Genomic DNA, 24631 nt, shown 5'->3' with positions numbered 1-24631 from the left:
GCTCTTTACTTTTACCCATCATCAGATGGTTCTTGTGTGATACCTGGCCATCATTTGGGACTGAACCACCTGATATTAGCTTGCTTTCTAATTACTGAGAGAGTTCAGCTGGTGTCTTGGCTTTCCATGCCTTTTTACACCTCCCTTTCTTCATGTGTTCAATACTTTTTCCCTGTGCCATTCCACATTATTACAAATACTGTAACTTAATTTCTGGACATTTATGGTTTGATTTCTTTGTATGTATGGATCACTTGGGTTGTTACCGACATCTGGTGAAAATTTCATGTCATTAGCACCTCTAGTAACATGTTTACTGAGAAAAACGGTGACATGTTCAATGCTTATTTTACCCGCTGTATATATCTGCACTAGATTTGCACTATAGGTGACATTTTGTTGGTTAAAGAGATGTCTAACATTCAAAATAAAGTGTTCACATCATTATTTACACTATCAGCTTATAGAACTCAGAGAGACATCATTCTGATTATGTTTGTCATATTTTGTTTTTACAAAAGGTGCAAAGAAAATCCTGTCATGCTTCAAACTGAACCTCAAATTTGCAACTTTGGTTTGTTTGGTCATTTGAACACAAACATCTGACCAGCAATAACTTTTGCAGTTTTTTGTTTTTACCCATACAGAAAATCCTTCCAAACCCTGCAACACTAGAACAGACACACCTCAGCACCACTTCAGTGGAGACAGCATATCAGCCGAGGTAAATGTGTCTAATCTGGATCTGAGGCTTCTTCTATTTCTTCTCTTTGTTCAAATTTAATTTTCAGGGTGCTGCCTTTCCGGCTCATTTCAACCAGCGGGTTTCAGGTCTCTTGTTAGGCAGCTAAAAATACTCCCACAAACTGCACATTCACAGCCTGCTGAAAGAAAGAAAAAAACACTTTGACTATCTTTTTCTGACAGATTAGTACTTTCATTTTAGAATTCTAAAGACTATGTGTACATTCATAAAATGTGTCATAGAGTTAGTACTCAGAAAAACTACTGAAGGGAATGCAGAATAAGTTGTCTGGTGTTGGGATAATAACATCAACTGTTATCCATGCCTGATTTATTGTTTAAATGTTAAATAAACAGGTTAACATGATGTAATTTTTATAAAACATTTGTTATCATGTGAATAAGTTGGTGAAGATTCTCAATCAACATTAGAAATGGGATGAATGGCTCTTTGTGGGGATCCAGAGATTTGATGACCTGAATGTCACATATGTGAATATTAACATCTTTACTTGCATTATGAGAAAATCTGATTAACAGAGTGGTGATATATGTTATTTCCTTAGTGACAGAACCTGTTGTGTGATGATGTGTGAAAACATTACACTTCTCTTTTATTTCCAAAAAAAAAAAAAAAAGAAACACTGAGCAGACAGGATAATCTAGTAGCAATGGGAAACCCAGAACATGACGGGGCATGAGAATACAGGGGAGGATCCCAACACGTAGTAACGGAAAACGTGTACCTAGCTGTACTGAGGGACATTACAAGGATTACAAACAGAGTGTGGGAAATGTAGAAACAAATATTAATCAGAACAAGAAAAGGCAAACAAAACAGAAACAGAAAACAAAACCAAAAAACTACAAGTGAAAAAAACGAACCACTGGTTTTGCCTTTAGCAGAAAAACATGAGAATCAGTTTGTGTCACTGCAGAAAAACAAATCAATAGCTATATTTGGATGAGTGCCATGTAGTTTTGCAACCCTAGAGCATATTACATAGCATTCCTTAAAGAATGCACATCATCTACTGTTTTGCATGCAAAGTTTTTAAATACATATCTCAGTGCTCAGAGTACATGTTGAGAGTGAAGCCTGGTTTATACTTGAACAATACATGAGAAAGGGTATCAGTGACTTTGGACATTCTTGCCATACTAACTGTTTATATTCACATAAAAGATGTGGGGGATGAATTATCATAATTTCTCTCTCTGCCCTCCCACATCACTTTCACTGTAGCAGACGTCAAGTATAGCTAACCCCTAATTTACACTACATGCGTTCTGGCTCCGCTCTGCTACCATGTGCAGGTCGCAGCTGTTCATTTGAGTCTCAATTTATACAGCGTCCGCTCAGGTCCGACAGAGGGTGTGCAGGAAGGAGATTGCGCAATAAATCCAGTGATGTGGAAGTCACAGCAAAAATAATTAATTTTGTGAAAGACAAACTCTAAACACAGCTGAAAGCATAAATATAAAGGCTTTTGATATTTATGTTGACATTGTATCGCTGTCATCTTTCTGAAACTTCTGATTTCAAAATTAAATCCACGTGTATCGCGTGTGTACACATATGCTTCATGCTACTTGTTTCCATCTTCTTCCCAAACAGGACAATTAATTCTGACAGCATTTGTGTAGAAGTATATCCATGTATTCATTAATATAGCTGGGATTTCGACATTATTCAGACAAATTATCCCGCCTAATAGTGTCTTATTTTGTAAATACGGATGTTGTGCTCGTTTCTTTTCCTGTTGGTGCGACGTACTCCTTGAAAATTAACTCCGGTGCAGCTCCTGCGTCCAGCAAAAATAGGATCTGTTCTAATTTTGCCGGTCTGCCATCCTTGCACCGCCGCTCACCACCGCCGTGCGCAGCCATTGTAAACACTCTCATTGATTATAATGGGTGTGTATTTGCTGTGGAGGTCGGACCGGAGCGGAACGGGGCCAGAACGCATGCAGTGTAAATTAGAGGTAAGCAAATAAACGACAACAGTGACATCAGGATAGAGAGGTGTTTTTTTTTTCACACAATGATGTATTAATTGAGGGGCTTGTGTTGCTGAATAAGGAGTCAAAGGAAAAAGAAAAAAATTATTGTTAGGTGCTGAGATAGAAAGAAGATGTGAATGTCAGTGGCATGTTTGCCTGCTCAATTGGACCAGATGAGCTGCTCCTCAAAGTTGTCCATCTTGCAAAATGAACAAATGAAGTGGACCATTTTCAGCAAAACAACACACAAAAACGTGCTGCTCTCCATAAAATAACACACCCACAAAGTTCTGACCAATCACACACTACACATCATGTAGGTCTGCAAGACAGAGTTCCAATTGAAATCAATGTTCAAGACAGGTGTCAAAAGCTGTAAATTTGGCTGTTTTGTATTGGCTAAGGTTGGTTAGCTGTGGCAGCTATCCTGAATTTGATAGATTTCCCTCACTACAGGCCAATCTGCCCTTGATTAAAACACTGAACCTCAAGTCACCTGTCATTGTGTGAGAATGTGTTGTGCTTTAACTGATCAAAACATCAAGGAAACCCACAATTATTGCCACTATAATGATGGGTAATAATAACTCCACTATATATCTTGAAGATAAAGTGGTGAACAAGTATGTCTTGGTGTTATCCTTATGTTCCCCAGTACCTAAGTTCCTTGGTGCCTAAGTTCTCCATTACCTATACTCCTTGGTACCCATGTTCCTTGGTACCAAAATTCCTTGGTACCTACATTCCCCTGTATGTAAGTTCCTTGGTACCTAAGTTCTCCAGTACCTATGTTCCTTGGGACCTATGTTCCTTGATACTTATGTTCTTTGGTACCTATCTTAACCGGGAACTACATTCCTTGTTACCTACATTCATTGGTACCTATGTTCCCTGATACCTATGTTCCTAAATATCCAAGTTCCTTGGTACCTTTGTTCCCTGGTACCTATATTCCCTGGTACCTATGCTCCCTGGTACCTAAGTTCCTTGGTACCCATGTTCCTTGGTACCTATGTTTCCTGGCACCTATATTCCCTGGTACCTATGTTCCCCAATACCTACATTCCTTGGTACCTAAATTCCCTGGTACCTAGGTTCCTTGATATCCATGATCCTTGGTGCCTATGTTCCCCTGTTCCTAAATTCCTTGGTACCTAAGTTCTCCAGTACCTATGTCCCCTGGTACCTATTTTCCTTAATGCCTATGTTCGTTGGTACCTATCTTCTCCGATACCTACATTCCTTAGTACCTACATTCATTGGTACTTATGTTCCTTGGTACCTATATGCCCTGGTACCTATGATCCCTGGTACCTAAGTTCCTTAATATCCATGTTCCTTGGTACCTATGTTCCCCTGTACCCAAATTCCTTGGTACCTAAGTTCTAAAGAACCTATGTTCCCTGGTACCTATGCTACTTAATACCTATGTTCCTTGGTACCTATCTTCCCCGGTACCTACATTCCTTGGTACCTGCATTCATTGGTACCTAAGTTTCTTGGTACCCATGTTCCTTGGTACCTATGTTCCCTGGTACCTATATTCCCTGGTACCTATGTTCCCTGATACCTACATTCCTTGGTACCTACATTCATTGGTACCCATGTTCCCTGGTACCTAAGTTCCTTGATATCCATGTTCCTTAGTACCTATGTTCCCCTGTGCCTAAATTTCTTGGTGTCTAGGTTCTCCAGTACCTATGTTCCTTGCTACCTATGTTCCTTGGTACCTATGTTCCCTGGTACCTATATTCCCTGGTACCTACAGTATGTTCCCTGGTACCTACATTCCATGGTACCTACATTCATTGGTAACTATGTTCCATGGTACCTAAGTTCCTTGATATCCATGTTCCTTGTTACCTATGTTCCCCTGTACCTAAATTCCTTGGTACCTAATTTCTCCAGTACCTATGTTCCCTGGTACCTATGTTCCTTAATGCCTATGTTCCTTGGTACCTATCTCCCCCAGTACCTACATTCCTTGGTACCCACATTCATTGGTACCTATGTTCCTTGGTACCTATGTTTCCTGGTACCTATATTCCCTGGTACCTATGTTCCTTGGTACCTAAGTTCCTTGGTATCCTTGTTCCTTGGTACCTATGTTACCCGGTACCTATGTTCCTTGGTACCTACATTCTTTGGTACCTTTGGTCCCTGGTACCTACATTCCTTTTTACCTACATTCCTTGGTACCTATTCCTTGGTACCCTTGTTCTCTGGTACCTATGTTGCCTGTTACCTAAGTTCCCAGGCACCTGTGTTTCCTCATACCGAAGTTCCCCAGTACCCATGTTCTTCATGTTCTTTTTGTGTTCCCCAATATTTATTTTTCCAGATATGTTCCTGGTGCTTATGTTCTCATTTCAGCTATATGACAATGGAAGTCATAGAAGATGCTTGGTCCTTTCTTGAAGTCTTTTGATACAACTGAAAAAATACTGAATTAAAGTATTTTTAAAATTCTCAAATAAAAATCATGTATTTTATTTTTCCAGAATGAATCAAGTTCACGAAGCTCTACTTTGTTAGTTAAACATTACTTTGCTGACTCTCTGCTCTCATTAAATAATGTAGCACAGGCAGACACTCGTGAATGAGAGTGCTTCTCATGTTTCCAGAAAGTGCCTCAAAAATTCAAACCCATGTCTGCGTGCATGGACAGAAACATTTACCGTGATTAAAAGCAAGCTTTCAGCACTCTCCAGCCTTCACAGAAAGCTAAACAAACACACTGAAATGGCTCACAGCAAGAAATGTTTTTCAAGTAACAGTTTTCTGTCAGGCACAATGATGTCCCCATGTTTTCACACAAATGACTCACAGATTCCTTTGTGAGAAATTAGAGCAAACCTGGAAGAGTGAGCCTGCAGGTATGAACACATCCCTGATTGGCTGTGTGGTTCCTGAGCCTTTACTTTAGTCTAGTCATTGCAAAGCTGACTGTGATAACGCTTGCTTCGAACATTCAACCACAATCCATTTATCTTATTTGGGCTTCATTTTTACTCAGAAACACTTGTTTTGAGACAGTAGGGGATACGCAGTGAACAAAGAGCATTGTTGTCCACAGCTGCTGTGTTGCACCGGTGTGCAGAGAGTGGTAACAGCTGGAACATACTTACACACACTGCTCCTCCCATGTTTTCACTCATCCCCATTCTGAGTTGCTTTAAGCAGCTCCACTTGAGCTGTTGTGGGGCAGTCGCTTTCTGAATGTCTCCCACTCACAACACCCTCCCTGGTTCTCTGGATCTCTGCCTCTCTCCTTCCCTCTGATGCTCCTGTGTTGGCGGCTGCTTCTCTGCATCTCATCCTCAGTGTCTCCCTCCTACACCAAACACTGCCAGCCTTGATCTGCACAGACAGCTCCTCAAGGTAAGGTCCTCAGCATGTTATGTTCAATTTCACACATTAGTGTATATTTAAGATATGTGCAGGAAATGGTGTAAAATATAATGGAGTTAGTTTTTGTTGAAGTATAATGCAGCTAAAGTCCAACTTATCTACTGTAAATCAGTTAACGTTTCAGTTCACCATTCAGCCTGCAACTGAAGGAACAAAATGTGCTCAGTACTATTTTTTACTCCAAACTTTATATTGCTGTGTTTTTAAACTTTTTGTTTGACTTTAATTGTTCAGGATATATTTTTTTAGATAACTTGTTGATGTAGAGGCTGACATAACAGAGGCATGGCATTTGTAGGTGCGTAACACTTTTTTTAAATGCTACAGCATTTTAAGAAACAGTAATAAAGTGAATTTAATAATATCTGTCTTACAATTTTAACTTGACTTGGTACATTTTTTACGATTATTAACAATTTCAAACCTTTTAAAGTGATTGTCTCTGAATCATTCGATCAGATGAATAATATTTGCATGAACATCTTGAACAAGTTGCACACATTTATTTACTGCGTTCAGCAGCTCATTATGTTCCAGAGAAGACTCTGATGCTACAAAGGCCAAACTTTCAAGATGCCTCTTCACTAGATAGATGCAGATCTGTTGAGGTGAACCAGCTGAATTGCTGAGGAATGACCGCTGGCTGATCAATATCCTTGTTGCGAGGAGTCGAAAGGGCTGTGAAAAATGCAAGCAGAACAAAATTAGCTGCAAAACCTGAAGTGAGCAGAAACCAGTTATCTCCCATTATCTCCATTTAGTGCTACCACCTGGTTGAAGTGCTCAGAAGTATAAGGTGTCAGGTTGGAGAAATGGCCAAGTTAATGGAAGCTGAAACACAAGCACCACTGAAACTCCCTGACAGTTTGGAGTATCAAGTTTGGCATATGTTTATTTTAATATATATTATTGTTTATAATCAGATTTATGAACAAATCAAATGTGAATGAATGGCTCTTCATTTATAGCAGAAAGCCTGTGGCTTGGTTACTGATTTGAATCATTTTTAGTCAGACGTCAGCAAAGGTGTCACTCTCATCAGGGTAATGATTTTACTAAACACTTTACAGGTTGAAGAGAAAAATCAAAGACAAAATCACAAATATTTTACTAACTGGAATTCATAAAATGTTCCCCCCTGTCCATGCACATTGTTATTTTTTCTCTGGGTTTTACAGTTTTCTTTTGCAAATCATGTTTTGTTAATTAGAAACTAAACTACCCATTGTAGGGAGGACACACATATGAGTCTGGAACCACAGAGATTTTGTCTTTCGAAAAAACAACAGTTAAAAAATCAATTTCAATGATTAATAATTTTTGAAATCTTAAAGGAATGATTATCAGCCACCATCTTTTAAACAGTGATCATCTTATGATAAGAAAGACTGGAGTTTTGATCAAACCTTTAAAACAACACTATTCCTGAACTCCTGTAAGATAAACCTCACAGTATGTGTTGTGAATGACTCAACTACTCCCACATCAAATTTTAGCTCATTTTCTGCAACATTAATAAAGTAATAAACAATTTTGTGTTGGCTAATATCGATTAGCTTTGCCCGCTATCTTGCATTGGATTGACCTAAAATTTTAGTAAATACAATGTAAATACAATGATTATTTTATTTTCAGAAAGTTTCATTATATTCTGTCCAGTGTTTCCTGACATATTTTGCTAAGAGAAAGATTGAGTTGACTCCAAATAATTTTTGACATTTTAAACTAAAACTTTGTGAAATCTGTTAGCACTCGGAATGTGTTGGAGATCAGTCCCAGCTTCTACCACACCAGATTTTAGGTCAATACTTGTAAAACTGGACTCAGATCCATTTATAGTCTTTTTCAAGGTCAGTTGGCTGTGGAAGCCATCTCAAATTGGATTGACTCCCAAAGTTAATCAGTTGTAAATACTACAAATGCAAATATTACTTCCTGCAAGTTGCATAAAAATGTCTGGTGGTTCAGGAGATAGTTTGCAGCAGACAGAGAGTTGAGCAAAAACATTATCATTATCATTATTACCTGTCTTGACTTTTTGGTGGTGGTTGATGAAAATGTGTCACTTATGCAACAGACAAACAAATGACAAATGTTTGTAAAAAAAATGTTAAACTTTATGTCAACAGGAGCTTGCCATAAAGTTCAGTGACACTGATTTGTTATTCCTAAAAAGTTGGTCAAAAATTTAATGTGTGGTCAGAGTTTGTGTTTTCATAACACAACATGACATGAGTGATAAGAACATGAGCTCATTAATGTATTTGTATTTATCTAAAAGTGGTGGCACTTTCTAAAACTTTCAGCAGAAAAAGAAAGATATAACTTTAATAGTTGTATTTAGGTTATTGCACGCAATCACTTGCTAAGGGCAAAAAATAATAATTTTGTTTTCTTTGTGCAAACAAAGCACACTGTATTTATTATTCCAACCTTAATAATTTTTTGTCATGTTTCATAATGACAAAAAGGAAAAGAAAAAGAAATAAAAATAGGCTCAGGCATGTTCATCGGAAATTAGTGTCATCCTTTTGTATCCCTGCTGGCAAATGTTTTTAGTCATGCACCAGCCTCATAAAAAAGAATCTCACAATTGTTGTGAATCTTTAAAGTGTGTTTTAGATCATTTTCTTGATGGAGGAGCCTTTTTATCCCACTTTCTATGGCCAAATACTGTCATTGTGAGGGGATTAGCCATAGTTTGCTGTATTGTATCATATTTTCTTTTCCAGAGCAGAATCTGATTTAGTGTCTGAGGTTTTGTCAAAAGATTTCGTTTTCCTTCACCTTTGATCTGCTCAATAAAAGATGCATTATTCCATTTTATAGATATAATTAAATTGTGAATGCCTTTAGGAAATGCATTCATCCTTTATTCATCTAAGCACCTGGATTAGGAATTATTTTAGCTCTTTTGTAGCTCAAAAACATTGAAAAACCTTTGCAACATCACTACATGGCACAAATCTCCACACAGACATATGAAAATACAGAATGGCTAAAGAGTTTCTTAAAATCAGTTTTTTTATACAGTTTAAGATTTTCTCTCAGTTCTCCACAATTTTAACACATAAAGTTTATAGGCGACACAATCAGGATGAAACAGGAAAACAGTAAAAACATTTCATTGTTGCCTTTTTGGGCACCAAGAAATCAATGAAATGTACAGAAGAGAAAACTTTATATATTTTTATTGAATATCAGTTTTATTCATAAATAAATAAATAAATAAATAAATAAATAAAGAAACACCCATGTGTGGACAGGAGGTGGAAACAAAGCAGATAATGTCTTACAGGATAGGGTTTTTATCTTTGGAAACTTGTTCTATCATAAAACCTGTCTTTAAAAGGGCATAACTTTTAAATTGTAATAACTGTAGGAGGTTCAGAGACAGAGGCCAATTTCAAGGCATTTAGTTTTTTTGTTTTTTGATAATTATAGAGTTTTTATAACAACTGACGGCAACATAGTTATGTGACTGTGGTATAGAATTGAACTACGTGCCTAGAAAATACATAATGCTCCCCCCCCCCCCCCCAAAGCTTTTTAAAAAGAATTATTACAGTTGATTTATACAGTTGTTTTTGCCTATGCGCCTAACAACAGTTCAGACTAACCACCCATTTTGGAGTCCTTGAATGGGGTGCTGGAGGGTGCTCCTAATGAAGACTCCCTTGTTCTGCTGGGGGACTTCAACACTCACATGGGCAATGACAGTGAGCCCTGGAGGGCGTGGTTGGGAGGGAACCCACCCCCCAATCTGAACCTGAGCAGTGTTTTGTTATTGGACTTCTGTGCTCATCATGGTTTGTCCACAATGAGCACCATGTTCAAACATAAGGGTGTCCATATTTGCTCTTGGCACCAGGACACCCTAGGCCGCAGTTCAATGATCAACTTTGTTGTCGTTTCATCTGATCTGTGGCCGCATGTCTTGGACACTCGGGTGAAGAGAGGGGTGGAGCTGTAAAGTGACCACTACCTGGTGGTGAGTTGGCTCCGTTGGTGGAGGAGGATGACTAGCAGACCCAAACGTACAGTGAAGGTCTGCTGGGAACATCTGGCAGTCTCCCATCAGAGCTTCAACTCACACCTCTGGGAGAAATTTGAACACATTCTGGGGGAGGTGGGGGATATTGAGTCTGAGTGGGCCATGTTCCGTACCTCCATTGTCGAGGTGGCTTACCTGAGCTGTGGCCTTAAGGTTGTCGGTGCCTGTCATGGCTGCAACCCTTGAACCCGCTGGTGGACACCGGCAGTGAGGGATGCTGTCAGGCTGAAGGAGTCCTATCAGGTCTTTTTGGCCTGTGGGACTCCGGAAGCAGCCGATAGGTATTGGCAGTCCAAGCGGATTGCGGCTTGGGTGGTCGCTGAGGCAACAACTCAGGCATGGAAGGAGTTTGGAGAGACCATGAAAAAAGACTTCCGTACGGCTTTGAGGTGATTCTGGTCCACCATCCGGCGTCTCGTGGTTGGGGGGGGGGGTGTTCACCACCAACACTATTTATGGTGGGGATGGTGTGCTGCTGACCTCAACTCGGGACGTTGTGGGTCAGTGGGCAAAATACTTCGAAGATCTCCTCAGTCCAACTGACATTCTTCTCATGAGGAAGCAGAGCCTGAGGACCATGGGTTGGACTCTCCAATCTATGGTGCTGAGGTCACCGAGGTGGTTAAAAAGCTCCTCGGTGGCAAGGTGCCGGGGGGTGGATGAGATTCGCCCCGAGTTCCTTAAGGCTCTGGATGTTGTGGGGTTGCGTTGGTTGACGTGACTCTACAGTATCACGTGGACATTGGGGGCAGTTCCCCTGGATTGGCAGACTGGGGTGGTGGTACCCCTATTTAAAAAGGGGGACCGCAGAGTGTGTTCCAATAGGGGAATCACACTACTAAGGCTCCTTGGTAAGGTCTATTCAGGGGTTCTTGGAGAGGAGGGTCCATCGGATAGTTGAATCTCTGATTCAGGAAGAGCATTGTGGTTTTTGTCCTGGTCGTGGAACAGCGGACCAGCTCTATACCCTCAGCAGGCTCCTGGGGGGTGCATGGGAGTTTGCCAAATCAGTCTACATGTGTTTCATGGACTTGGAGAAGGCATTTGACCGTGTCCCTCAGGGACTCCTGTGGGAGTTACTCCGGGAGTATGGGGTACCACTGGTACTGTACCAGGCCCGTTGATACAGGCTGTTAGGTCCCTGTACGACCGGTGCCAGAGCTTGGTCCACATTGGACTCATTTCCGGTGAGAGTTGGACCCTGCCAAAGTTGCCCTTTGTCACCGATTCTGTTCATAACTTTTATGGACAGAATTTCTGGGCGCAGCCAAGGTGTTGAGGGGATCCTTTTTGGTGACCTTAGGATCACATCTCTGCTTTTTGCAGATGATGTGGTCCTATTGGCTTCATCAGATCGTGATCTCCAGCTCTCACTGGAGCAGTTCGCAGCCGAGTGTGATCGGCTGAGATGAGGATCAGTACCTCCAAATTCGAGACCATGGTCTTGAGCCAGAAAAGGGCAGGTTGAACTTCTCCGGGTCGGGGAGGAGGTCCTGCCCCAAGTGGAAGAGTTTAAGTATCTTGGGGTATTGTTCACGAATGAGGGAGGAATGGAGAGGGAGATCGACTGGTGGATTGGTGCTGCATCTGAAGTGATGCGAGTGCTGTACCGGTCTGTCATGGTGAAGCGAGAGCTGAGCCAGAAGGTGAAGCTCTCGATTTATTGGTTGGTCTACGTTCCTACTCTCATCTATGGTCACGAGCTTTGGGTAGTGACTGAAAAAACGAGATCGCAGAAACATGTGGCTGAAATGAGTTTCCTTCACAGGGTGTCTGCACTCTCCCTTAGAGATAGGGTGAGAAGCTCAGTCATCCGGGAGGGACTCAGAGTAGAGACGCTGCTCCTCCACATCGAGAGGAGCCAGTTGAGGTGGCTCAGGCATCTGGTTAGGATGCCTCCTGGATGCCTCCCTGTTTAGGTGTTCCGGGCACGTTCCACTGGGAGGAGGCCTAAAGGAAGACCCAGGACACGCTGGAGGGACTGTTTCTCAGCTGGCCTGGGAACATCTTGGGATTCCCCCAGATGAGCTGGCCTAAGTGGTCGGGGAGAGGGAAGTCTGGTTCTCTCTGCTTAGGCTGCTGCCCCTGTGACCCAAACCCGGATAAGTGACAGAAAATGGACAGACAGACGGACGGATAGACAGTTGATTTAAAAAAGTAGCTAATCACATTTCTTGTGGACCCCCCGCCCCCACATAAATTACTGCAGTGTCAAATATCTCTGTTTTTTACAACATCATTAGATGATCATTTTTTGCAGTGTGAGTAAGAATTTTGGAAATGGCTGTAAGCCCAGGAACGTATTTATATATTTACATTTTTTAACCTCCCAAACATTTCTTCTGTTTCTGCATCAAAACCTGACTGACCTGGAATGAAACAAATCTTTCTGTCTCTGAGAACAAACAGATGTATCAAAGTGGTTCCAGACACACAGCGATTATAAACATTTGGGACTTTCCGTAGTTTATAGTGAAACAAAAAGGTGTAAAAGAGTAACACAGATCATATTTGAAAATCTAAAGCACCATATGTTTTTATCCAATACAATAGTAATGTTGAATTTTACTGTTGTAATGTTCCCAAGCCAAACCCCCATTGTCCTCACTTCACTTCCAAACTGTCAGTGTTGTGAACAGAGTGATCATGTACTTACTGTAATTTAGTACAACTGCACTCATCTTCATGTTGGGACTAATTAGCCATGACATGATTACTCTCTGGGTTTAATAAGACAACTAAGTTTTTTACAAGCCTCATCATATTTGATTTTATTTCCTTTCTGATTGGCACTCAAAGACTGCAAAGTATTTTCTTATGTGTTTGCTGACATACTCAATCATTAAAATCACACCCCGAATCTTTCTGCAAAGTCAAATCTACTTTGGCACTAAGGTGGAAAAACATTACACTGAACAAACGCAGCAATGCCCTGCCGATCATAAGGATCATGAGGCTCCTTTTCAGTAACTGCTTGGTGCATTAGATGTGCCTTTAGTGAAACTATCCCAGCGCAGTCATCACTGTTTCCGACAATTAAGTCAAATAATACATTTACTTCATATCATTCAAAGGGTACTGCAGTTAGTGTGCGTCTAGATTTCTTTTCAAAAGCCTTTAGTGAAAGCTTTAACTCTGTTTCGCCGACAGGAAATGGCTCCCAAAAAGAAAGTGGGCTACAAGTGTCGCATAGCAGGAGTGATTTTTCTCCTGTTGGCCGGTATTGCTGCCCTCGTTGCTGTTGCTGTTATCCAGAAAACATTAAAGAGTCAAGAGTACGGCATGGAGGTGAATACACACACAATCATCAGCACAGATCTCTTTGGATGCATTCAGAACTCATGCATGCTTTGCAACTCATTCAGAAACCTTAGGCTTCTCTACTTTTTAGCAAAGTTTTAAAAGAAAATATTCAATGAACACTTGAGGTATTAGTGTAATACCTGCTGTAAATTCGTAGTTGCATTGATGATTCAAATGTCTGTTCACTAATAGGAACCCTGGATCAAAGAAAGCTTATTAATGGATACATATTGAAAGGGAAAGGTCAACACAAAAGGAAAGGGTAAAGCATGGAGAGTATGTCTTTACTCAGGGAGCTAAGAATGGGAATGCATCTTCCTGGACTACTTGTTCCTTTGGTTTGTGGTTTGTAAGAAGGGAAAAAATATCAGATGGGAGATTAAACAGACGATGATGTAGTTAAACACACCCTTTTATGATAGACATAAAATGATTTACAGTGCTGCATAGTTTTTGTTCCAGAGGCTGTGTTCTAATACACTGTGTGTATAGTGTGATACAGTATGCTGGTATATGATTATATGACTTTATCAAAGTTTTCCTAATCATTCTGTTTGTAACAGTATGGGATAGTGATAGACTCTGGTTCATCCCGTTCCAATGTGTACCTGTATGAATGGCCGGGGGAGAAGGAGAATGAGACAGGAGTCGTGACGGAGAAAATGAACTGTAAAGTTGAAGGTAAAATAACAAAAAAATCCCCCCCTCCACAAAAAAAATGTATGTTTAAAAAAATAAATAAAGACATAATCATAGCACAACTTTATCTCCACAGGTGTTGCCATCTCAGGTATGAAGGTTGATCCTCAGTCAGATGCGCAAACATGGAGAGGATTTGAAAATTGTATAAGTAAAATCAAAGAAACCATTCCTACTGAAAAGCACGGAAGAACACCTCTCTTTCTGGGAGCTACAGCTGGAATGAGACTGCTACAGTAAGAATGGTTTTAGTTATTCCTGATAATGACACATCAGTGCATTTTATTTTATTCCTGTCTGGTTCGGATAGCTTTATTCAGATTTCTGCTGATACTGAGATTTTTATGACCTATAGCTTTATGTGAACTATAGGATTGTTGTTTTCTTATTATAATTTGTGAGATACACCCCTTTCATACCTGGCACTAACATCTGTCCTGAGCACTTGAATGGCATATGGATATTGCTCAATACAGATCTGAATGGACTCAATACACATTGATGACGTCTTCACGACCGCCTTTGGAAGTGGGAAGATTTTATTCACATATTTGCTAGTCTAAACACAATTTAACCAGAGCTACATTACATGCATATATAACCTGCATGTCTGAGTTTTAAAAACATCTGCCTCAGCTGCTAACTGGTTTAAGATGACTAAGACACCATCTCTGGGATTGTTCTGAAGACAACAGTCTAGATGCCTTGAAGATCGTAGTTTCAATCCACAGGTCGGAGCAGGGACCTTTCTTTTTGGAGTTTGCATCTTCTCTTCATGCTTGCACAGATTTTCTCTGGGTTTTCTCCTCCCACAGACCAAATACAGTTATGTTAGGCTGCCTTCCACTTGTTGCTGAGGCAGCAGTTTGAGCAAGGATGACAAAACTCTCTTTCACCACCCTCCTCTTCCAGCCCCACTGGAAGGATTCCAAGGCTTTCCCAAGCCAAACGAGAGTCTCTCCACCATGTCCTGGGTCTTTTCCTGGGTCTCTTCCCAGTCGGACATGCATGAAGCATCTTTCTGGAGAGGCACCCAGGGAGCATCCTTACCAGATGCCTGAACCACATCAACTGGATCCTTTCGATATGGGGGAGTCTCCACATCTCTGAACGTCTCACCCAATCTATGATGGAGAGCCGAGCTACCATGTGGAGAAAACTCGTTTCAACCTCCAAGATCCAGGATCTTGTTCATTTGATCACTACCCAAAGTTTGTTGCCATAGGTGAGGGTAGGAACATAGACGGACATGTAAATGTTCCCAGGCCTCTGTTGCAAAAAAGATCTGTGATTTTAAAGGGATTTGCTTGGTTATTTAAATGTAAATACATAAAATAAACAGTGAACCTGTTCAGTTCACAGTTTTTCTGTGGAATTTGTAGGTTTTATAGGTTAAAATCTTAAGCCTTTGCTCTGATGCAGAGAACTGTAAAGTCTCAAATTATATTATGCTCTTTTACTTCTACTGCATCACATCTGTTATAAGGAATATCAACAGAGCTATTGTCACACTGTTGCTCATGGACAACACACTGTGGGTCATGGCTACATGTGAATATTATCTGATCTCTGATCTGATCTGAACATGTGGTAATGTAATGGTAAATGGTAAGGTAAAGAGATGTGAACGAGGTTGTAGAGAGACATGCTACACAAAACTTTTCATCAAAACTAAAGTGTATATTTTAGTAAAATATTTCTTTTACCAATGTTTTCTGTGATTAGCATGGTTAGCATTGCTATCTGTAACAACAGGCAGAATGAACACATAGACACTGTTTATTACTGCCTTTAATATAAATTTTCTTAAAGTTTTATCGTAGGTTGCCAACATTTCCATCTTGCTTTTCTCTGTTTTTGAAGTCAGAAAGATGAACAGAAATCGAATGAAATCATGGATAGTCTTAGAGAATACCTGATTTCATCGTCCTTCGACTTCCAGAACGCTTCCATCATCACCGGACAGGAAGAAGGGCTGTATGGGTGGATCACGGTCAACTACTTGATGGGAAATTTCTTGGAGGTAGGACAGTAGGAGCAGTACTATATGTTCTATTTGAAGTTACTCATCTTGTTCCTGTTTACAGAAAAACCTATGGAACACTTACGTGCGTCCACACGGGTCAAAGACAGTCGGCTCCATGGACCTTGGTGGAGCATCAACACAGATTGCCTTTCAAGTTGAGGAGAATGGAAATGGGTCTGACTACTTGAAGGTCAAACTCTACGGTTACCCCTATACGGTCTACACTCACAGTTTCCTCTGCTATGGCAAAAATGAAGCAGATAAGAGGATTCTTGACAAGATAATCCAGGTATACGACTTGTCCTTTGTGTACAGATGAAAGCAAACATGTTTGTGAAAGTTATAATTACTGGGGTTGGGTTCTCACTACATTTGCACTCAGATGTGTCATTAGAACTGGACTTCTGGGGTTAAAGCCCCAAATGTTCCATCAATAGCCTGGGATCAAAATGAGACCAGCTTTCCCACCGCTCTCCTCTCCTCTCCTCTACTCTCCTCTAGGAGTGGGACGGTGTGAATGTGTCACTCTCATCTTATCCATTTGTGCTTCCAAGCTGTGTGCGTGTGTGGGAGGAGGGAGATGGGTTATTTTTTTCATGAGCATCTCACAGCAGTGGGGCTGAAGTTATCAAAATTACTCTATGTTGGCTATGAAGAGCAACTTCTCAGCTTTCAGAATGCCATTAGAATTTTTCTGTTGCAAACTTGCAGTAAGTGGAAGCTTGTAAAATCTGTCTCATCTGTGGCAGATTTGTAAAATGAATTCATGCTTTCTGTGAGGATATACGGTAAATGCTGTATGTCATATTGCAATTTTATGTTTTTGTAAAGGGGTGGCCACCCCTGAAAAAGCTATTTAAATAGCAGGAAAATGCATAGTTTTGAGCATTTTTTTTTCAGAGGGTTCAACATCTGTGGAAAACAGGGAACCCCCTGTTGTCCCTAAGCTCAATAATGCAAACCATTGACTGGTGAAAAAAAAAGTAAAAATCCTAACAAACAGGCAGAAGAACCAGACAGTATCTTGGTGATTGTTCATACAGTGCTGTGAAAAAAAATGTATTTGTCCCTTCCAGACTTCTTCTCTAAGCTGGGAAGACACTGTATACAAAATAGGTCCAAACTGAAATAAGTAAAATCATAACTAAAGAGCTTCCTGAGATTACTTAAGAAAGGAACCAACTTTCATGTAAAAGCCAAAATCCATTAATGTGCTGTAAGAACTGATTACTGAAGACCAGTCAAGAATGCATTATGTCATTAAGAGTATTGATTGAACCATCAATGTCATCACATTAGCCGGGAAGAAATGCAATATTTCTGGTAACTTGCAGTTCTATTAATGGATTTATGGTCATGCCAAAAATGCTTTGTATGAATGAAAATTGGGTGTACATTTCTTGTTGGTTCATGGCTTGAAATATTAACTTGAAGATTTGTTTAATGTTTCAGGCATCATCTGACCCGACCTACATCAGAAACCCTTGCTACCCCGAAGGATACAACACCACCATGATCGCCTCAGACGTTTACAACTCGGAGTGCACGACAAAACCCAAAACCTACAACTTGAATCAAAACTTCTTTCTGGTTGGGGATCCAGACTCCGAGAAATGTGGAGAAATTGTGAAGTCCATATTTGATTTCAAAACCTGTTCATCATCACAGTGTTCCTTTAATGGGGTTGAGCAGCCACCCGTCACTGGAGAGTTCATGGTATCATTTATTATGACAGGTCAAAAGGAAGAAGTGAATACATAAAAATAATAATGATTTTTTTGTTTTTTTCTGCTAGGCATATGCTGGATTCTACTATCTTACCAGAGCTCTGCTTTTAAATGGCACAACAGATCTTGATCAGTTCAAGGCATCAGTTGGGAACTTCTGCAGCACACATTGGACAGTGGTAGGTTCTCCAAAATCATCTGAAGCTACAATATCACATAGAATTTTCAATTAGATTTGCATACTGTGTCTCCATTTGTGTGGGAAGGATGTTGCCACTCACATAGTTATGACATATTTATTTAACCCTGAGACAACGTGGCAGCACGATGGCTCAGTGTGAACACTAATGGACTAATGAATGGATGGAAGCAAGATGCAGAGGAAGTTGAACTTGCCCTAAAATGGTTTAAAAGAGCAAACAGTTCAACAGCCAGGATTCACAAACACAGGAGATGACTCAGTCAATGCATAACAGCTAAAATAGAGATGGAGATGCAGATCAAGCTGGATGGACAGTCAGTGACATCGAACATACACCATGAGTTTTAAAACTTCTGACACTGTGAATGAGAATAACTCCGAGTATTGTGTAATCATGTAAAATAAAGGTTATTGGTCTACATGCAAGGTACATTTACTTTGTAAATGCATAAGTGAGTGTGGCCTTTTTCAACAATGGATTATTTGTGGTGAAATAAAAAGCTAACAATCAACTCAATCATGAAAAAACCTTAGGCCCAGTTTTAAAAAAAAATCTGATTTTCAAGAACTTCTTACAGGAGTTGAATTTCACCATTATAAAAACATTATAAAACGCCTTTGCCAACATATTGATGATGAAATTGTTTGGTAACAATTTAGCTGGGAAACATTCATAAGTTCCCCTTGCTATGATTTTTTTATTAACGTGTGTGGGGTCGCTCTGGTTTTGAATATCAACCAATATTTCTAAAATTTAGCTGTGCGAACCAGGCGTTAGTGTAAGAAGTTTCTTGGTTTGATCGCAGACCTGGGGTCTTTCTGTGTGAAGTTTTCATTTTCTTTTCATGCTTGTGTGGGTTTTCTCTGGATTCTGGTTTCTACAGACAAAAAAACATGCATGTTAGGCTGCCTCTAGGCCCAGGCCTCCCTTGCAAAAGAGATCAGTGGGACTTGTCTGGTTAAATAAAGGTTAATACGATATCAAAATGAAAGTATTTGTGTAACTCCAAAGTGACAACACTGGCACGGCTTTCTTTCGACGGGCTTTTTTATGAAATGCCGTGAAAACTATAAAAACAAAACACAAAGCTTTAGACAGATACATTTACAGACAGACAGGTGACATGTGCTTTAACAAAGTTACCTCGTGGCCGCCTGCCACTTCGGAGGTTGGGTTTTAGAAGAACATCACTTCGTTATCTGTTCTAAATCAAAGTATTAAATAATTAAAACACCACAACCAATAAATTTACAAAATACCATAACAACACGAGACAAGGCTGCTGCACGTGCTCACCTCCAGGCTTCCACTCCTTCTCTGTTCATCCAAGTCTCGCAGCACAATCACATGTACACAAATCTCGCGATAACTTCCAACAAAAAATAGTTCGACACGAAATAAAATATAATCATTTTACAAGAATCTCAAAACGTAAACAAAACTTAAAATACATAAACCTAACAGTTAGAAATAAACATACATTTTTTCGTAACATAAATTATTTTAGTGACACTTACAATTTGCATATAGAAAATGCATATTTAAACATACAACGTAGGAGCTACATAAATAATATGAAGTGTATTTTCATTTTTAGTTAAGAAAATGTCAATTTGTTTATTTTTAAATTTAATTTAATTAATTTATTTATTTATTGCATATAGCCAGAAATATGAGCTGTCTGTAGCTTCAGTTTTGGGGTTTTGGTTATGTGTCTAATTATTATACATGTCAGTAACACATACATAGACACACTTCTACATTAGCAGCAAGTACTGTATATTCAGCATCAGCATATATGAAATTTTTATATAAGTGGTAATGTCAACACTAGACTCAACTTTTTTTCAAAGAAAGAGGAAAAGTTAAAAGAACTAAGTCAACAGAAATAGAAAACAGAAAATACTGTTTGACCCCAGTACTGGGGGCATGGGACTCAAGAGGTTAAAATAAAAATTTATTCAGTTTATTCATTGTTTTTGTTGCCTGTCACTATCCTAAACCAGAACTTTGTTAAACTTCTTTCAAGCTGAAAAAACAAAAGTCGTGGATCAATGACAAACACCTCCGGACGTACTGCTATGGCACTCACTACGCCCTCACTCTCCTGGCAGATGGGTACAAGTTTGACAAAGAGACCTGGAAAAACATTCACTTTGAAAAATCCGTGAGTTGAACACAAACAAAATCATTCTAACAGGTACTGGATTTTAATTACTTGAATCACTGTACTGCAACAAAACTATGCTCATGTAATGAAAAAGCTAGATTACAACTGTTGAACTGAGCAGCTGAACAGGTTTTTTTAATCATTTTTTTGACTCATGTACAGGATTGTAAGTGAGGCCACCCACTGGGGACTGAGACAGATCAGATCACTGACATGCTAATCATTCACTCTCAATAACTCAAAACTTGAGTGGAAATCATGAAATGTCCTTTTCCATACTCACACTTTGTCAGAAAGAAGGCTTTCCTTGTCTTTTACAATCAATCTTTCTCGCATGGGACACAAAACACTGGTGAAGGGAATTATTAAGAGCCCTGGAGGCAATGTCAAAGGCTGCAAAAAGTCAGACAACTTGCTACAATTTCCTAATTGGTCGTAAACTGTTCTGAGGCTGATCTGTTCCTGAGGAAGTTACAGCGCTTCTCTGTTTGAACAAGTGAGTTAGTGTGTTCTCTGTGCCGCTCAGAGCCTTTTATGACCGTTGGTAGACCATTGTAGACAGAATCACCAAACATTTCTGCGCTGTGAATGCTATGACTCATGCTTTTTACCCTGGAGCGATTGCTGTTTAGCTTTTATTACAAGATGGTCTATATGTGAAGCTTTTCTAGACATGCAGAGTGATGTGATGATGTACAGACAGCGCACAGAACAAAGACTCTATGGTTGTACAGTCATTTTCTGTTCTTCCTTTCAGATAAAGGATACGCACATAGGCTGGAGTTTGGGCTACATGCTGAGTTTGTCCAACATGATCCCGTCTGAAGTGAAAGAAATCCCCCCGCTGACAAATCCCGTCTTTGCCGGCCTTATCTTTTTATTTTCAGCATTAACCATCGTGACTGCTGTTCTAGTGTTTATCACTCTCATTCGCACTTGCTACTGAAAATGGGAGTAACAGAGGGATATAGCAAGAACACCGAGGGGCGTTTTGTAAGTTGTAGGAATGTACTACAGTAGCATGTGCTGAGGCATGTGTTCAGAGTTGCTGATTGAAATGTTTATGTTTTTTTCTTTCAACTTAATCCACTGAGGCAAGCTTCACATGAAATCTGCGACTGTACATAGAAATGATTGAAATTTAATTCTCCACTTTTTAATGCAAGTAAATACGTGCTAAGCAAAGTCCATGACCTGCAGTATAATTTAACAATATGTAGAAAATAGTCAATTAAAAAATGTTCTCTTGACTTTTGTTTAAAACCATCCTACCTATTGAGCTTGTACAACTTATATCAGAGGAACATGTGATCAATGTTTAAATGTCACCCTGTATGGTAAGCTTCACGTTAGTACCATGTTGTGCCATTCCTGGTCAAAGTGGGAAATTTACTCCTAAAATCATCAAAAAAAAAAAGTTGTTAGGCTGAAGATGTTGCCCAAAGGACAACTCAAACGGGCCATTTCACTGTTTTCAAAAAGAAAAACAAGCAGTATAGGTTGGCCAGCGACATCACTACATTGACTGAATGTTTCTGTGAGGTTCTCAGATTGGCTTTGTCAGGGTCAGCCACGGAGCTGGTGGACAGTCGAGAAGACTCGCTTCTCCTTGATTCAGTTTCAACTAAATGTGTCTTCATTTCCAGTTCCTGTAAGGTTTTTGAATTCAACCCAGCTGTGGTTCCAGGCGGGTCACACCGAGCGTTGCACGCATGCAATTGTGACGTCATCAGACTGCTGCCTGTGGATTGACTAAGCCATGGCAGAACTTGCAAACTCCTCCAGCAAACCTTACCTTTTGATCTGTTTTAGGAGATGAGCGCATACAGCTTGAGCTTGATCGAAATGAGCAGGTACACCAGGAGGTTTTGGACAAACTAGTTGTAAGCCCTTTTAAACAGTGCTGAGTCACATAAAAAAAAGTCAGACTACCGGATGATCAAACCACGATGGCCAAAGCTGCCTGTTGACGATCTGCCCACAGAAAGCGAACCAAACAGACAAGAAGCGATTGTAGTGAGATCTGACAATAGAGAAGAGGCTTAAGTAGGAAGACATTTTCTGATAGTTTCAAGTGTGTCCCGACCACCTCTCCTCCAGATTTTCACTCTCCATGGGGGCTCTGGTGTTGGACACTCTCCCCTATCTTCAACATGTTCCTCAGTCCCTATTTGTCCAATAATAGATCCCATTTTTGTTGCCGGTTGCCCCACTGTCTAAATAAGACTAGTCTGGGTTATCCCCCAGCCATGCCCCTGCATGTCTCTGGGGTCTGGTTTTCTGCTCAGAGGGACTCTGCGATGTTTGAGAATAAGGCACATTTGGAGGCTCAGTGTGAGGCACAGTCTGTGCTCAAACCTCAGAACTCCATCTTCAGTGTGGTGCAACAGTCTTAGAGAATAATATTTACTATGAGTCTCCAAGCTAACTGTCATACACAGAATATGCCTGTCCATCATGTGGGTACAAACACTCAGGACAACACCAACACTGGTTATGTTTAAATGTGATAGAATGTTTTAGTCTCTGAGTGTCCTGTAGATTTGCGATAGTAGAGAACAAAATGTTAAAAAGGTAATTTTGTTGGATTTTTACCTCAGGGAAACTCAAACCGTTTCAGACAGTTATCATTTATTTGACTTTGGTCAAGAAAATGCACACAATAGTAGAGTGATGAATGAATTGGCAGCAAAAAAAATATAATAATAAAGATAAATAAATAAAAAAGTCCATTTGCCCACTGTATGATTTGAAAAAAAAAAAGTAATGTCCTGATGAGATTCTAGATGTGTATTCACATGTGTTATAATAGAACTTCAGGCAAAAAGCAAGTGATACTAACTCTTTTGATCATCATGCTTATTCCTGTGTAGTACATGTTATTGCATTAAATGCATCCGCTTGATTTAAGAATAATGCAGTGTTTAAAACTTGTTGGTGCTCAACAGCACTCTGCTGACTGAAAGCCTCCCAATAACCCACTGAAATGTTTATTGTGCCATTTTAAAAAATCTACTGGACCTTCTTGCTTCTTAAAGTTTTAGATCTTTTTTTGAAAGACTTCAGTTTTAATTTAATCCTTTTGGCTCTCAAAGAGTCAAAGTTCCACCCTATCATCGAAAAAACAAAACAGCTTTTGAACAAAATTTAAAACACCTTGTAGAACCAAGAAAGGGAATCTAGCTGCTCTCAATTGAAGCACTTAGCAAATATTAGTGTTACATTGTGTTATTATTAAACTGTCTCATCATAATGTTGGAGGGAATAATTTCTTTATAAAGAAATTACAAAAAAAATGTAAAACTTTTCATAAAGTTCCAAATGAAGGTGATTACATAAACATGTCAATGTCAATGAAAGAAATGTAAATTTGTGTTGTTTTTATGGTCTGACTATCAATCAATACATGCATTTCGTTAACATTATTGTTGGGCTTGAGAACATAATGCTAATTTCTCATTAGATGCACACTGTTTCGGGAGCATCTTAATGTTCATTATTATTCTAGTGCATAATAAACATACCCTGTAACTGCATCAGCTGTGATTGTTGCTCTATAACCTCACTAATGAATTTTCTTGAGGTCGGTTTATGTTAAGCTGAAATATTAATGATATGAACCTTCTTTTGTAATTGATGTCATCAAGAACAGACAAGTGTTAAAGTTCAAATATTCATATTAAAATCACTTAGACTTTATCTTTTTCCAACCAGTAGTAAAACAAATGCCTAAAATAGTTTTTATGAACAAATTAAAATAAATGTTTAATCGTTGCTATCAACCATGTAGTTAAACAAAAACATTATGGCACCCTCTAGTGGTCATATATTGTACATGCAGGATGAAATACATTGACTCTTATTTGTCATTGTTTTATTTTTAATTTTTTTTATTTGAAGTTTTGTCTAAAAAGAAAACGAAACAAAACAAAAACAAAAATAAAAAAACAGAAAGACACGTGAAACTACAGCAATACCCACTGGTTCTACAGACACTCTCAAAACCACAACTCGAACAACATGTTACTGAGCAATAATCTTTTTTAAAAGCATCATCAAAGTTATTTTTCAGTTGCATTTTCTTTTACACACCTGAACCAAAAATTAAAAAAAAATAAAAATAAAAAAAACACGTCATAGTTTTCCTTTTCATTTCACTCTTCCTATGTTCTCTCTTCCTGTAAAAAGTTTTTTTTTTTTTTTCCACAAGAGGTTTGTAATCAAGAGGTTTGAATCACCTTTTATCTCCTTCTGCATCTCCATCTACTTCTGTTTACTGGTTGGATAACAA

General features: G+C 39.4%; 1 protein-coding gene across 1 annotated transcript; it reads left to right on the top strand.

Moving 5' to 3' along the window:
• The first annotated feature begins 5802 nt into the window (after window positions 1-5802).
• Window positions 5803-23876, top strand: entpd3 (ectonucleoside triphosphate diphosphohydrolase 3). Its single transcript, XM_014003396.1, has 10 exons — window positions 5803-6128; window positions 13363-13500; window positions 14079-14196; window positions 14291-14450; window positions 16078-16237; window positions 16302-16529; window positions 17693-17956; window positions 18036-18146; window positions 20200-20337; window positions 21098-23876. Exons 2-10 carry the CDS (start codon window positions 13366-13368, stop codon window positions 21284-21286), a joined length of 1503 nt encoding a protein of 500 aa, XP_013858850.1. The 5' UTR covers window positions 5803-6128; window positions 13363-13365; the 3' UTR covers window positions 21287-23876.
• Window positions 23877-24631: the final 755 nt, after the last annotated feature.

Source organism: Austrofundulus limnaeus, unplaced genomic scaffold, assembly GCF_001266775.1.
Source record: "Austrofundulus limnaeus strain Quisiro unplaced genomic scaffold, Austrofundulus_limnaeus-1.0 Scaffold18, whole genome shotgun sequence".
Classification (NCBI taxonomy): Eukaryota; Metazoa; Chordata; class Actinopteri; order Cyprinodontiformes; family Rivulidae; genus Austrofundulus; species Austrofundulus limnaeus.
Note: the sequence above shows the minus strand (reverse complement) of the source record. Positions and strands in the feature narration are given on the sequence as shown.